At 39.2% G+C, this 15,719-nt stretch overlaps 1 protein-coding gene across 2 annotated transcripts in view; it reads right to left on the bottom strand.

Moving 5' to 3' along the window:
* Positions 1–15,719, bottom strand: part of JARID2 (jumonji and AT-rich interaction domain containing 2) — a 215,648-nt gene that overhangs the window by 37,566 nt on the left and 162,363 nt on the right. For both annotated transcript variants that reach the window (XM_027745086.2, XM_039386682.1), the window contains exon 5: positions 9,188–9,364. In XM_027745086.2, the coding sequence (XP_027600887.1) occupies positions 9,188–9,364 (177 nt within the window). The remainder of the gene's footprint in view (positions 1–9,187; positions 9,365–15,719) is intronic.

Here is a 15,719-nt window from a genome sequence, read left to right as displayed (position 1 = left end):
TATTATTGTTTTGATTGACCTAAATTCAGAATTATGAGTTTTATTTTTATTTATGATAGTTTTATCTTTTTTTTGCTATTGCAGTGAGTGAATTCTAAATATAACCTAAACAGAAAAAAAGATTTATTTTTACACCAGTGTAGAGGAAAGGAAACGTTCCATGAAAAAGCATGTTTTGTTTTCATCAATATCCAAACTGTTGAATCAAACTGACAGCAGTTTGCCTATAGCAGAAAACTGCAAATAGAAAAAGGTACTTCTGCAAAGAAAGGAGAATACTAAAACCATTTTGGAATGTGTCATACAAAGTAATGCTGGGACCTAAGCTGAGCACTGTAGCCTTCTAATGAAGTGAAGGGATAAGAAAGCATGAAACAGAAACCATTAATTTCTGTACAATAAATATTATGCGAATGTATACAAGCAAGTTTTTTTCCCTGTCCCTCTGCTGAATTTATTTAAGAATAGTCACTGCTCTTTTGTTGTCAGGGAAGATGAAAAACAGGTTAAAAAACCCCCACATCACATTTATCTGTTTGTTAATAAAAAATGTGAGAAATTCATGTGAGTGATGCCCCCTCTTCAGTGAAGCACTTGACAGACGTCCACAAGGCTTATGATCCAACACCCACAATGGCAGGTGCCCTCCTGTCTTCTACTCATCTGCTCTTGATTTCTACCTCTGCTTTTTTTTTGCCATGGTTTAGGAAAGGATGCAAATAAGAAACTTCATAAATACTTAACAGCACAAATACGTAAAAATCTTTTTTATTACACACAACACGCACCATCTGTTTGGGAATAGTAAATAAATGAATTAAGTTACTGTTTTCCTGTGAAACAAAAGCCTTCTTTTGTCACAAAACATGACAATAACATACCTTCTTATCTCATTTTGTAAATGAGTAGTAGCAGCAGTAACAGTAGTAATAAAAAAAACTGTCCCGCTGGACAGAAGAGGGGCAGCTAAGCTGCTTCTAAGTAGACACCTACCTCTAAATCCTCCCAACCAGCTATCTAGCTTCCCACAGCACCTCCAACAGTTGAAACTCCAGCCAACTATTGACAAATTCGATTTTCAGGTCACTTATTCAGTCAGTCACAAGTGTTGAAGCAGATTATGTAAAAAAGAAAAAATTGCAATCGCTTTTCTTCCTCTCTTCCTTCCCCACTGCATAAACAGAGTAAGAATGAGAAAAAAGCTGGCGGCAGTGAAGTCACTGCAAATTTCCCCATGGCTCTGTCACTCATGAGCTCAGGAACAACTGGCGCTGCCCCAGCCAGCCAAGGATTTCTTGGGGATTTCAATGAAAGTCGCATAACCCTTCGTATCTCATTTCTAGTGATGGAACTGATAATAATTGCCAACTCCTATCAGGAAGTACATGACAATACATTTATCCTCCTTTGTGAGGAGTTCTCACATCAGATGGAAGGCACGACAGATGCACAAAGCGCAACTATTTATTTTTAATAAGACACAGCACAAACAACCAATGGCAGCTTTGTTAATATGTATTTTATCATTGCAAGCGATATCTTCCTTTGGAGGGAACACATTGTATATACTGATCTGCTCCTACGGAAACATTAAATCAGAGAGATTAGTTTTCTGTAATCAGTTGCCACTTTATAAACCTGAGATTACTAAAACAGAAAACACAGCCAAAAAGCCAAATTACGCACTTCTATGGTTCACACACACAAAAAAAAGTGAACATGAGACAAGGTATATTTTATATGCAACAGCTCATTAATTTTAAGTGTCGTGGGAACCCTGCCAGTTTTACCCTCTGAGTAATTATCTTTTGTCTTAATTTGTAAGATTCTTGAAAGGGAGAAGAGAGAAACAGGAGGGAAAAAATGTTCAGTCTCACAAGAAAAGCTCAGAAAGCTTAAAGTCTGAAAACACAATAAAAGGAGATGTAGATGCAAAACAGTTCTAGCCCAGCTGTCTCTAGTTAAACAGTAGATGGTATCAGTTTCTATGAAAATCAGTGTTTGTTTCTTCCAACACCTAGATAACTGCTATGTCCAGATAGATGGGTATAAAACCTTTCTGCAACAGTAAGTTCTGAAAAATTCACAAACATATTATGTGAACAGGTATCAAAATGTTCACTTGGGTAATTACAAAACACTACCACAAGCCAAGCATTTAAGGGAGGGGGAATCCCCAAGACTATGATTTTGTTCTCATCTGACTAAAAATGTTGAAACCAGTTATTTAGACGATAAGATATTTAGTACAATACAGAAAGTAAGATGGTTCAGTGAAAAGATTAAACCATCACGAAAGACCAAAAATCCCCCCCAAGAAATCTCATTGTTGAAGAGTAACTGATGATAAAACAGAAACACCCACTTCTCAACAGTAAACCCCCAAAACTCTGCAATAAATAAAATAAAACTCTGAGACCAAATCTGATTAAACAATGAAATTATTACTAATTCTTTTGTGTCTTCTTATGCAGCAAATTGCATTCTCCTTCACATCGGACAGCTTTTAAATATTTCTGAAGCACTCTGAAAATTAGAAAATATGTAACCTTATGCTTTACTAACCCCAGATGCACGTATGTCCCAGCTACAATCTCCCATGTTAGCGATAACTCTGGCAGGCGCAATATCCAATGTTCTGCTCCCTTTATTTCCTTGCTAGAGTGTAGTTGACAAAGGTTTCATCCTTGAAGCAATAATTTCATTAAAAAATAGACAGAAAAAAAGTCTAACCCACATGAGTGGTGAAACTAACATTCCTGAAGCAGAAATCCTTTGTACTCTTGAATTATGATTATTTTATGCTACCTTAACCAACTCTGTATTTCCAGAACAGCTTTTAGTTAAAGGTAAGAGCACTACTAACACATAATTAAAAGTGCAAGTAAATTATTAGTGTTCAGACACTCCAAATAGAATAAATCCATCTGAAAGCTTATTCTCAAAATGCTCCTCCTCCAAAGCAATTACTATTATTATTAAGCTGAAACAATAAGAGTCCCGGAGTGAAATACTTGTGGACCTTTTGGTTAGCAGTGATGATCAAACGCAAAGAAACTGAACCACTACATTCACAACTCACAAGCACTGGGGGTTTTTAAACCACTGATATAATTTATGGCAGCAGAGGAAAACCTTATGGCAGGCGTGATCCCCATGGATGCATCACAGTGCTCTCTGCATCAGGGGAACTAGACCCCTGGCACCAATATTCACGCAGGATCCTATACGGGGACTTCGGGGTATCTCATTTGAAACTGTGATAAAGAATCTCTACAGAAACCAATGCAAACTGCAAATCTTGTGTGGACTAGGTACAGCTATAACAATGTCTAAAAAAATTTTTGGTCAAGGAAAGCCACAGATGTGCTCAATTACTACAGATTAACTAAGCATTTACTACAGGAATTGACGCTGTAGCAAGCGATAAACATAACATGTTTTCAGCAATTTTCAGAAGTATTCCTACAAATTAATTTGCACACAAACATTTTACAGGATACAGCCAGCCAGCCTTTCAGAAGCTAATTTATAATACATACAGTAATCAGGCTTTCACTGTGTAAGCAGCAGAATTACTTACTGGACTAGGTTCAGACAACTGTTGACTCCATGGGCAAAGCTTTCTTTCCCAAGCCCTCCTGGAGATTATTCCTGCACTTGATATGCTTTATACTTAAGATAACTGGGGAAGTTTAACATGGACAGAAGAGTACTGAGCCCTTCTGCTGTATGCCAATGTCTGGAAGATGAAGGCATGTGAACCATACATGTACACATACGCTGCATGTTGCAGATCTCGTGCTCCATAAAGCAAGTGATTGCGCATTCATAAAACCATCCAAAACAGAGAGGGAAGATAAGAGTGAAAGGGAGAAGTTTTGTTTTTAGAAGGCGAAAAGGGAGCCTTGCCAATATTGTGAACCCGAGCCAGCTATTCCAATGCAAACCTCATGTTGTTACATAGATCGTGTTTGGGAAAGAGATGTAATATTAATCAACTTTCTGGCATTAAGTATCCGTTACTGTACAAAAACATTCTTGCTCTGGCTTTAATTCAGTTTTAAGTCACTGTGAAAACATTTATGTGGCTCTCAAACTGAGTTAAAGGACCCAGGCAATAATTCTTTTCCCCTCCCAAAGGAACTAAAACAATCATCTACTTCCATAAAACACAGTATTTTAATACTGCCAACTGTTTTCCTTAAATGTTGGGTACGTTCGGACTTCTATACACCATTTCCAGAGAAAGAAGCTGTCTTCTGGAGCCCCTCGACATGATCTACCCACTCAGAGTCAGGAGCAAAGGCATACTTCAGAAGAAAAGGCCAACACAACATCATATGAAAACATGTGGTACTGCTCTTTCTGCACTTCTCCGAAGTCCTAATGTAACACAATGCAATTTCTCAGCAGACAACACCGCGACAAAATTTCCATAGCTGCATGCTAACAGAAGGCAAACAGGAGAGCCATGGCAGATAGGTAACACTGAATTTCTTTTTGACACCATCAATAACACAGTTGAAACCCTACACTCACAGGAATACATTAGGCCAGTGGGAGCAGAGCTATTGGTATGAGACACCATGCCACTGTTTGCAAAAATTCAATACCAAGTGTCTTGTCTCAGCACAAATTCATTACTCTCACCTAACCATTACGACACAAACAACATCAAAAGGGTCACTCACTAAGCAGCAAGTCCATACAAGAAGTGCCTGTCTGTTACCACGAGTCTCGCACCAGGATAACAATTCAATTTTTTTCTGAGCAACTTCCAGCTCCCCTATTCTTCTCCACAGGTCATACATCTAGCTACTGAAAATCCACAAATCCCCAAATGTGTTGTGCCTGATTTGCATATTTAAATATGTAAATTACTGCAAACCGGGTAATTTTCGTGTTACATATTTTTGCAGAAAAATTAAATGTGAAAAAATGTTTATTGCAACAATTACTGGTTCCATGGTATTTCAACAAAAGGCTGTAAATCATCAAAATAATTGCCTACCCATTAACTATTGTAGCATTCTGCCTGAAATTTTCTCATTCTGCATTTTAGCTGGATGCAAAAAATATTTTTCTTATAAATGTTTACCTCTTCAGGATTTATTTCACTAAAAAATATGTGTAAGCCTAAGCCTCTGCCTTATGTACCCACCCACAAATACCAAATTTTGTTAAAAACAAAACTAAATAAAGAATTGCAACCACAAATTAAAATTTTCTCACAACACACTCAAACAGTAATGTATGTAAAATATATGCCATTTAAGCCCAAAATATACAAACACTGCAATGAACTCTATCTTGAAATAAGAAAAAAGCTATCTACGATCATTTCCTGCATCTTCTTTGTACTACTACACATGTAAGGAAATTACTCTGCTAAATTATCCATTGCAAATTGAGAAGTGAAACATTCTTCTGTGTTTCTAGTGAGTAAGACAGCACTAAAGCAAAGTATAGTATTTCTAGCAATGCCTGCTTACTATGTGCTACTGCCAGATCTGTTTTGAAATTTGAGCCCCGAGAGGGAAAATAAAAAAGGCCTATACAATTTTCTCCCCTGCTCATTTCAGCCAAAAGTCATGCAGAGAAGTTCTTATCTCACCATGTTCGCAAAACACAGCATGAACCAGTAACCATTTCTGACCCGTAGGTTTTTTTGGTACACTGGAGCTGGTTTGTTCCAGTTAAGGAGACCAGATTTGCCTTCATGCAGAAGTCCGGTTACAAATGACTACGGCTAATTGTGTTTTCCTAGATGTAAATTAGAACTTAATTGTCTGTGTCAGGCATCCAAAGACAAACAGGACTTTCCCAGGTATGCTGGCCCAGATGTGCCTTCTCTCAACCTTTGAGCTGCTGTGCTGGTCTGAGAAACACCTAATTCTGCAATCATTCCTCTTGAGAGAATTAGCCAACCATTATTAGAGGAACTGTAGCCTGCTGCATGCAATTTCAAAGTTGTCTATGCAACTGTATCTGTGTACACTGCTCCTCCTGAGGCACTTTTCAGATCCACAAGCCCTTTCAAGTAGAGTAATGCCTATCCTCTTTTGCTCTTGTGATGGGACCGATAACCCAACAACTCCCTAACTGCATCTTCCAGCTCTCTAACACAGCCTGCCTAGAAAAACATTTGGCACCTGCAAATATTTTTCTTCGGGAGCCTGAAGAGAAAACCTTCCATTGTGCCACAGAATGAAATCAAACTAGGATTTATTTAGTTGTGAGGAATTCAAAGAATTAGTTTTAAAGGAGCAGAGACCTATGCCTACCCTCTTACCTACAACTTGGAATTTCCTCTGAGCAGCAGGGACATGTAATTTAGACTCAGTACCTCCCTGGAAAGACTTGCACATTGTTACATATCCTTTTACACACTCCCATGAATGCAGGGGAAAACACTTCTCCTGCCAAACATTTTACTTTACTCTTTAACAGCTGGATATGTGTGCAGCAAATCAGAAGTACTATGAAAAGAGGATGAAAAGGCACAGGTAACAATGCTTTAAATGCTTTAAATATATCTATGTAAGCAGTAAGGTTGGAAGGCAACAAGTCAGTTGAGCTAATTACATCTTGTGCAGCAAGCTATGCCACATGTTATACGTGCTTCCCATTCATACTTGGGCATTCTCGATTGAGTTAGCTGCCCAAAAGGTGCCTCAACAGGCTTGGTTATAACAAACAGTTTGGTGTGCAACCTTAATAATGCCCTATATTGGGATCAGAAGAGGATACTGACAAATGACTTCGCCCAGAAAAGTTGTTCTGGCCCCCATTTAGTAGAAAGCAATCATCTGACACTGTCTAATAACATTAATCAAGCTCTGGACCTTTGTTGTTGTATGTCATAGCAAATGCTTAGCATTTTCAGGTCCAAAGTGCTTGACTACACATTGTATATTAAAAACAAAAGACTTTAATTCATTAAAAATAGACTCTCACGCTAGATTAAGTTCATTTGCTGCACCCGTCCCTGGTCTGCCTTTGTGTGTGGTCTCATTTAAAACAGACACACATGAACCAGAACCTACTTTATTCACATGAAACAAAAATACTATTGGCTGTCAACCAACGTAACAGACACTGAAAAATGGGAACACCCCTGGGTAAGGAAATTTTAATTAAAAAAAAAGAGAGAGAAGAAGAAAAAAAGAAATTACAATGATGAAGAAGCAGCAGCTGCCTTCTCTGGGAATTCCTGTTTCATCACCTTTGTCAAAACATCTCACATTGTCTCCTATGTATTTTATAAAGGTCTTTTGCAGCTCTATTAAAGTAGCAGCTTCATTCACTCTCACTCTGATCTATATTGATAAAGATTATGAAGCCATTAGATGGCTCATTATGTTTGCCTTTACTTACCCCCAATTAAGATTTCAGGTGTCTCCGGTTTTGAGCTAATTTCAAAGTGTCTGCCATCTGGGACATTCTCAAGGAACATGATGAGCTCCTTTTGTAATGATATATCACATTTAAAACTCTAAGGGAGCAGTTCTGTTACATGCAATCTCATTTTCCATATGTAGAGTTTCGTGCCTGTTATTCTGGGGGGTTTATTTAGAAATCAATCCTAAGTGCCGAGTTTTGATCTATGGCTAGTACAGCACTAAAGCTCCTGGTCACAGCTGACAGCTGAAATGCTATTAGACATAACATTCGCACACAATTCTCCACAAATTGTTCGCAAAAAGTGAGTTTTTGAGCATGGGTGTGCAATAAAACCAGATTCAGACACAGTCATAAAAAAAAATTCTGCCGTATGTAACAAAGGCACCCTTTTATAGAAAACTCCCTTTTGAAAAGTGGAGATGAGGATTAGCACAGTGAAGTAATTGGGATCTACTAATCTCTTCTTCAGAGCAGAGTAGCATGAATGAACAAAAAAAAAAGCAAGCACAGGTCACAATCATCTCTCAAAAAGTGCACTGTAGAGAGACCTTTCTCTCAGTCCTCCTACTAAAAGGGGAAGAGCTGAAGGGGCGATCACAGAAAGAAAGATTTTCATGGTAAACTAATACCAAAAAAGGGAACAGAGAGCACAGGCTACATTTTGAAATTATGTCAAGCAGAGATGGCAAAGAGTTATTATGATACAAGACCTCTTGCTGGAGAGAGAACCACAACACACAGGACACTGGCATTACAGTGGAGCATTACAGCAGGCTTAAAATTTTCAGCATGGTTTTTAAGTCTCCATTCTATGCTAGGTGATGTTGCAATACACACACATCCATTTTTCAAGATATGGCACAAGGACATGACACAAGGACATGACACACTGTAATGAATGCAGCTTTTACTGATTTGCAAAGAAATAACTGACTTGAAAAAGTTTTTTCCATAAAATCTTTCAATCAAGAACATGAATGTAATATCTTAACTGAGTGCAATTGTGGTCTCAATACTGCATGTGAAAAATTAAGCACTGCCTGTGACATGCATTTTGATATCACTTATGGAGGCTTGTATTTTATTTAGCTTTGAAAAAATAAAATTATTTGAAATTAAATGTTGGTCACAAAAAAGTCAGAGAGAGTGATTGTGTGTCTATACATATATGTGGATATGTGTATAACTCCAGTATATGTCTGTGTATGCATATATATCTATCTGTCTATCTAACTATCTCACAGAATCACAGGATTGCTTAGGCTGGAAAAGATCTTTAAGATCCTCGAGTCCAACTGTAAACATAACACAGCCAAGTTCACCGCTAAACCCTGTCCCCAAAAGTGTCATATCTACATGACTTTTAAATACCTCCAGGGATAGTGACTCAACCACTTCCTTGGGCAGCCTTGACAACCCTTTCAGTGAAGAAATTCTTCCTAATATCCAATCTAAACCCTGTCTGGCACAACTTGAGGCCATTTCCTCTAGTCCTATCGCTTGTTACACGGAGAAGAGACCCCCACATTGATAGATAGATATATATAGATATATGTGTGGGTGTGTGTATGTGTGTGTGTATAATTTCAGCCCTGCAGTTATAGTTCTGCCATAGAGTTCAGACTGTCAGAAGAAACAGGTTAAGGCACACGATGCTAACACTACATCTCACTCCATCACTTTTTCACTCAGATACAGAAGAACAGAGAAGGATTGAGCACATTCAGCTCATATATGTCTTTACTAGGGGTGTAGGAGAACAGCACTATTTAGGACCTACCTTGCCCATTTGGTACTTGTTTATGCGTTTTTCCTTTCCTAGGGGTTGACTGGCATGATGATGAAGCATTGTTTGTGGCTGTTTTTGTGTCTTCTGTCTCCTCCTCCTCTTCTTCTTCATCCTCATCATCCTGAGAGCTTCCAAAATATACCATGTTGCTGGGCAGGGCTGGAGAACCTGATCATTATAAAGAAATGGCCCATCAGCATCATTACATTCACTTACTGCACTAACCATATTGATCATAACCTACTTTAGTGTCATGCATACCAAGGGAAGAGAGGGACTCAGAGATGGAAGGTCACACTAGTGCATGACTAACTAGAGGGTTTTTATTTATTAGTTTTTACCAACAGGATACACATGTGAAAAGTGGGGTTCTCCCCCCCTCCAGCACATTCTATTCATACTTCAGACAATCAAACAGTCTTGCTATAAGCCCTAATTAATAGCTTTGTGTATTCAGGAAAAGGACTAATGCATATGCTTAATTTCAAATGCGTGCTCAAGTGCCTTACTGAAGTCTTAACACACAACTAGAAGCTTACAGCTTTTCCAAACAGAAGAAAAAAAGAACAAAAAAACAATCTGCACCATGGCAATATTTTTAGGTTATCATTACAATAAAGCATTAGCATTTAAACTTCACAATGCTTTGAAGACCTCTACAGTACTGCACACAATATTTTGCAGCACTCTGCAGTGTGAAACAAAGAGAAAAACCGAGACATTGAGATGCTTATTTGCCTAGCAGATTCCTGGACAAGGAGAGAAAAGAGCAAAGGGCTCCTGATTCCCTGTGTGCTCCTCTTGAGGATGTTGCTTCTCTTGATTACTTCCCATGATACTCCCATGATTTTTAAATGTACAAATACTGCTGACAACTAATGGACACTTTGCCTTGTGCCCAATATCATTCTATTGAAAATGAGTCTCTGTCTATCCCCTGGAGGGACACGTGCCCTAGGAGCCTTCTACTTACTCCCAAGGAAAGAATTTTTGGTAAAGAAAGGGAAAAAATAGAGTCAACAGATGTGGATAATGGCAACTCATAGCTTCAGTTAGTTATTTTCCTGTAGCTAAATAAAACAAAAAGACAAAGAGAACTGGGCTACAGATCAACAACGCAAGGTAGTGGCTATTTGGCTGGTGCTGCCTTAGGAAGCACTTCTGGCTTCAAGCTCTTCAGAACTGCAATTCTGTGTTTTGTTTGGTTTTGAGCTGTTGGTGTTGCCATTGCCAACAACTAACTAAAGCTTTTTTGGAGGTTGCATATTTTCTGCTCCCATCAGCTTTGTACAAAATACTTGTAACTATAAAAATTACATTTTAATGAATGGATACCTAAATATGGCACAAAAACTGGGATGGGTTGTTTCTGCGATGAATCATCCTTTCCTAACTATACTGGTTCTGATAGGGATGGAGTTAATTTTCCTCATAGTAGCTGGAATGGGGCTATGTTTTGGATTTGTGCTGGAAACAGGGTTGATAACAATGAGATGTTTTTGTCCATTGCTGAGCAGTGCTTGCACAGCGTCGAGGTATTTTTTGCCCCTATTTTTCATGCTGCTCTGCCAGCAAACAGCTGGGGTGCACAAGAATTTGGGAGGGGACACAGCCAGGACATCTGAGCCCAACTGGCCAAACAGATATTCCAGAGCATATGACATCACTCTCAGCAATAAAAGCTGGGGAAAGAAGGATGAAGGAGGGGGGGACATTCAGAGTAACAGCGTTTGTCTTTCCAAGCAACCATTAATATGTGATGGAGCCCTGCTTTCCTGGGCATGGTTGAACACCTGCCTGCCAATGGTAAGTAGCGAATTCCTTGTTGGGCTTTGCTTGCAGCTTTTGCTTTATGTATTAAACTGTCTTTATCTCAACCCATGTGTTTTCTCAGATTGATCCTTCCAACTCTCTCCTCTATCCCACTGAGGGGGAAGTGAATGAGTGGCTCTGTGGGGCTTAACCCCCACCTGTAAAGACCTTTGCTCTTGGCCTCTATAAGAGGCCCTTTGGAACTGTGGCTGCCTCTGGGAAAAGCAGAGAGAAACTCCTCACCAGCATCCTGTGCTGTGCATAAGTGGTGGCCCTTGGACAGCTACGAGAAACACTACAGCAGCACCGAGGGCATGATGATTCTCTCCCCCTGAAACAGTGTACATATTAATCCATCCAACCTAGTCATAAACGTATGGACACATATGGCTATCCTAGGGGGAAAGGCTTTTGCATGTCACAACCTTCATATTTACATAAACTAATGACCAAATTAAGACTGCTGACATATTTCATGGCATGGAAGCTGTAGCAACTTACAAAAACAAAAAAATCTTCACGTTTTTTATGCAAGCCTAGAACTTTTTGGCACACTCAGAGCAATTAACCATAGCAGGTAAAAGGTGGTGAAAGGCACAGGCACATAAATTCTTCTGCTCAGAGGGGAGTTTTAAGTCTCAACAGTAACTAACTAGAAGACTCTAAAACAGTTACTCTAAGATAGTGCTACCTAAAAGATAAATTGTTTTTTTCTTCCATCTAGGTACCCTATGTGTAGTATGGATTCAGAAGCTGGACACAAGTGCATCAGTTCTTAGCAGAATCTGAAATCTGACATCATCAGTGCATTGACAAATGACGGCATAAAAAAACCTCACTGTTAGGAACCCTCAAAATTAGATTCAAACACAGACTGAAATCTCCCTATTATAATTAGAGAAACAGTCAGAAAATTTATCCTTCTGAGACACTAAAATAGGAGACTAGATACAGTGTCTGATCTCTAAGCTTCATCTTCCCTACAATCCAAAGCTTTTTGGCAGTAGCTTTCAACAGCAACCAGCAAAAAAAGTATCATCTGCAATGCAAATGTTGTTATTACAATAGCAATCTTTTTTTTTTCCTTCCTTTTTACTAAAGCACAGAATAAAATATAGTGCTCTGTCATTCTACTTAGAAAGGAGGGAAAGTCCTACCAAGTCTGAGAGCAGGCACAAAGTTCACCTAACTCCTGGTATTCAATTGTTGTAATCTCAGTGCATAAATCTTCTGTCAGAATGACATTTTTTAATTCTTTCCCATCAAGAACTATGAACAACAATGGTTAAACTGAATTCCTGGGACAGCTGGGACTGCTCGGGAAGTATATTTCCAGAGAAATTAGACTAGCAACATCCAATAACACAGGAGAGTCCTGCTAACCCTCTTTTTATTGATCTAAGTGCTCTGCAATATGAGACCTTGGAGAAAAGCTGGCGTTCAGTCTGGGTCTCCTCCCCTCCTTCTCATCAGCTTTTCCTACATATTTATTAAACTTGACTTGCCAAACAGAAGGAAAGAAAAAAAGTCTGGACTTGCACATTTTTGTTCTATTTAAGCGTTGTTATGGATGGAAGACGCTGAAAGAAATCTAAAAGCTCTGAGTTTTCTTGCTTACATTTTATATTAAAACTATTTTTATCATCATCTTTTATAATATGATTTCAGTTCTGGAACAGCCTCAAATAATTTGTTCACAACTATGTGTTAAACTGGTTAAAACCATTTTCACTTTAAGGCTATGTATCTAAACATGTCCAAAAGGCTGAGAAAACACTGATTTAAAATATTGAAACAGGCTGTTCAAGCTCAAGATACTACAAATTCCCTTTATGAGTAAACTGAAGGGAAGACAAGGCTGTAAGTATACTGTGATTTCATTCAAACTAAAAGAAAGACAATTATGTTTATTAGACAACACCTAACTTGTGAGTGGTTTATGTGCATTGCTGGTTTACACCAAGATAAGAGCTAAGAACCCTCACTCAAAACTCCTCTTATGGAAATAATACTCTGACCTCATGACTGAAGAACCAACGAAACTCATACGAGCAAAGCTGCACTGTAAAGAGCGTAAGCTACGTGATCGCTCACCTTCTTTATTATAATAATGATTCCTGTCCTAAATATGCCTCATCCTCTCTGAGACCAGACAGGATGCGCATATGATGCCACAGCCTATCTCTACAGGGGACCCCATTTGCTACTCAAAGCTAATATAAACAATACTAAGTACTGTTACTGTAGTCATGAACGGTCAAGACCACTGGAGATGCGAAGAATGTGCACTCGAGCTGGTTTGTTTTTTCCAACTGTATCAGTTGGTCAAATAAAATATATTGCCCTTCCTCGTAAATCTCGCCTATCTTCATGACAAGTTAAGAACATGGTGGTTTTCCTTACAGTTCAGAGCTGTTGCTCTCAGGTTTCTCCATGTATAACAGATATTTATCATGAAAATGATGTATGTTTTACAATGAAAATTATGTACGACAGCCCTCCAAAATGGCATGAGAATAAGGAAAAACGCAGGTTCGCCAGATGCATACATACACACACATGAACAGAACATACAGTTGTAGGCGTTTCCTTGATATTTTAACTTTACAGAACACTATTCTGCATGTTTTTGTCTTTGCCTGGATGCACTCAGCAATAGAAACCCACAGGGCAGCTATGCTGGGTCCTTCTTACACATATTTGCCAGCCAGGTAGCAAGAGTGAAGTATTATTCCTCCTCTTCTTCTTGCCCTCACTAGCACCAAAGTATGATTCTCAAAGCCTACTGAGGGCAACCTAAAGAGTGACAATAACCAACAGCAAAAGAGAAGAGCTGCAGCGCTCCAGATAGAGGGCAACATCTGAGCCTGGGAGGTGGTGCCTGCCAGATCTCAGTACTCTAGGTATATAATTCCCCATTTCCTCACTTTCCATCCCCAAGAAAACAGCAGAAAAATCTGTGAAAGGGTTATGAGAGCCTGTGGTTGTATTGAATTTTACAAGTCTCCTTCTGTGCTGGGAGCCCCCAAGTTGTGCAGGCAGCTGCTACCACGGGCATTGCAGTGGATGAAGGGGAGAGCAGAGGAGGAGGAGCCCTGCAGCACCTAAGGAAAGCACATGAGCAACCCTCCACATAGAGGAACCCACCCTGCCATGTACCCGATCAGCAGGTGCCTGAAAAGCCTGCTCACTCAGCAAATCTGATGGTAACTAGAAATTATATTTGACTTCTCACCACTTATTTAGAAGACATTTCATACAAGGAACCATTCTAGACTGTTAGTAGCTGTGTGGACATTTTTCTTGGCATCAGAAACAGTCTACAGAACATCTACCTCCATCTGGCCTCTTGTTCTTATTCCAGTGCCACCACCTCAACTGTGGCAGTATAATGTTTTGTGAGGCCATGTGGTGAATTGGATCAGGGAACTGATTCAGATTAAAATCCCAGACTAAGGAAATTAAAGTCCATTAATAAAGCCCTAACTGTAATGTAATGTTACAAGCTCTCAAGAAGAGATTTGGAAAATTTCTATGCACACTTTTTCTTATTGAATGTGTAGCATAATATATCACTTTATGTTATTAAACAAAACATTAAATGCAGTATGTTTCCACTCGTGTAGAAGCTGCACGTTTTACATTCTGTCCTGATGATGTCTAGGCACACAATTCCTAAATGCTTTTCTTTTCCCCTCAAGACAGCTGATTTGTTTTGCATCAGTATTTGCACAAAAGCATGTGCCATCAGCAATGATCTGGATGAGGCAATTGAAAAATGTTGGGAAGGAAGGAGAAGCCATGGCAGAAGCAGTAAGCTGTAAGAAAGAGCATGAAGCAGCAGCAGCAGCAGAGCAGAAGAAGGGAGGGGCTCAGATGTGCTGCAGAAAGAGGCAAGTGGCGAGAAGTACATTAGCAGATGGACACAAGATGCAGGAGCAATGGGAGAAGGAAGATACTGAAAGAATTACTGACATTCAATAGTAACAAATACAGCAAAGCAGGAAGGACACTCCTGTTAAAGCTGCTCAATACAAGGTATCTGTCTGACAGTGCTGTCGACCTGCTGCCCTCATCTAGACATGTGCCACTCAACCTTTCTTGTTCAACAAGTCTCACAGTAGAGAGCAGAAAAGCTATGCCAAAGCCAGGCAGAAACCTGGAGGAAACTTCCCAGCCCTCTTCCCCTCCTCCCAGTCACTGGGGAAAGGCCAAATTACCAAAGCTGGCCCTCATAGTGCTATTTTGAACAATTTTTCATGGCTTTTTGAACAATTTTTAAACAAAGTTCCATGGCTGACTAAGGGATTGCAAGCCATACAGAAAGACTGGACAGCTGACACAACCCCATCTACCCTCTCCTCACCAGAGAGCAGGAATTACTGCTCCTATGATAAGATAGCACTGTGTGTGGCAAATATTGAGAAAATCATTAATGGTGAGTTGTCCTTTCTAGAATCACTCATCATGGTTACAATGAGCTATGAATTATTACAAAAAGGGAGGACAGTCGGCTCTTCAAAAAAATTAGATTTTAAGTATGTTTGGCAACTGTTTCCATCAGTATCTACAGTTTCATTATTGAAATTCTCTCTCGAGTATTTTTGTCTTCCCTCCTATTGTGAGGCCACACAAAAGAAAACCTAACTATGTAGGAAAAATGATTACCACAACTACACACAAAGTGTAGTGTAATGCATATGAAAGGATG

This window comes from Pipra filicauda, unplaced genomic scaffold, assembly GCF_003945595.2.
Source record: "Pipra filicauda isolate LSUMZ 115617 unplaced genomic scaffold, ASM394559v2 scaffold49_size4853605_pilon, whole genome shotgun sequence".
Taxonomy (NCBI): Eukaryota; Metazoa; Chordata; class Aves; order Passeriformes; family Pipridae; genus Pipra; species Pipra filicauda.
This window is presented reverse-complemented; position numbering and strand designations above follow the sequence as displayed.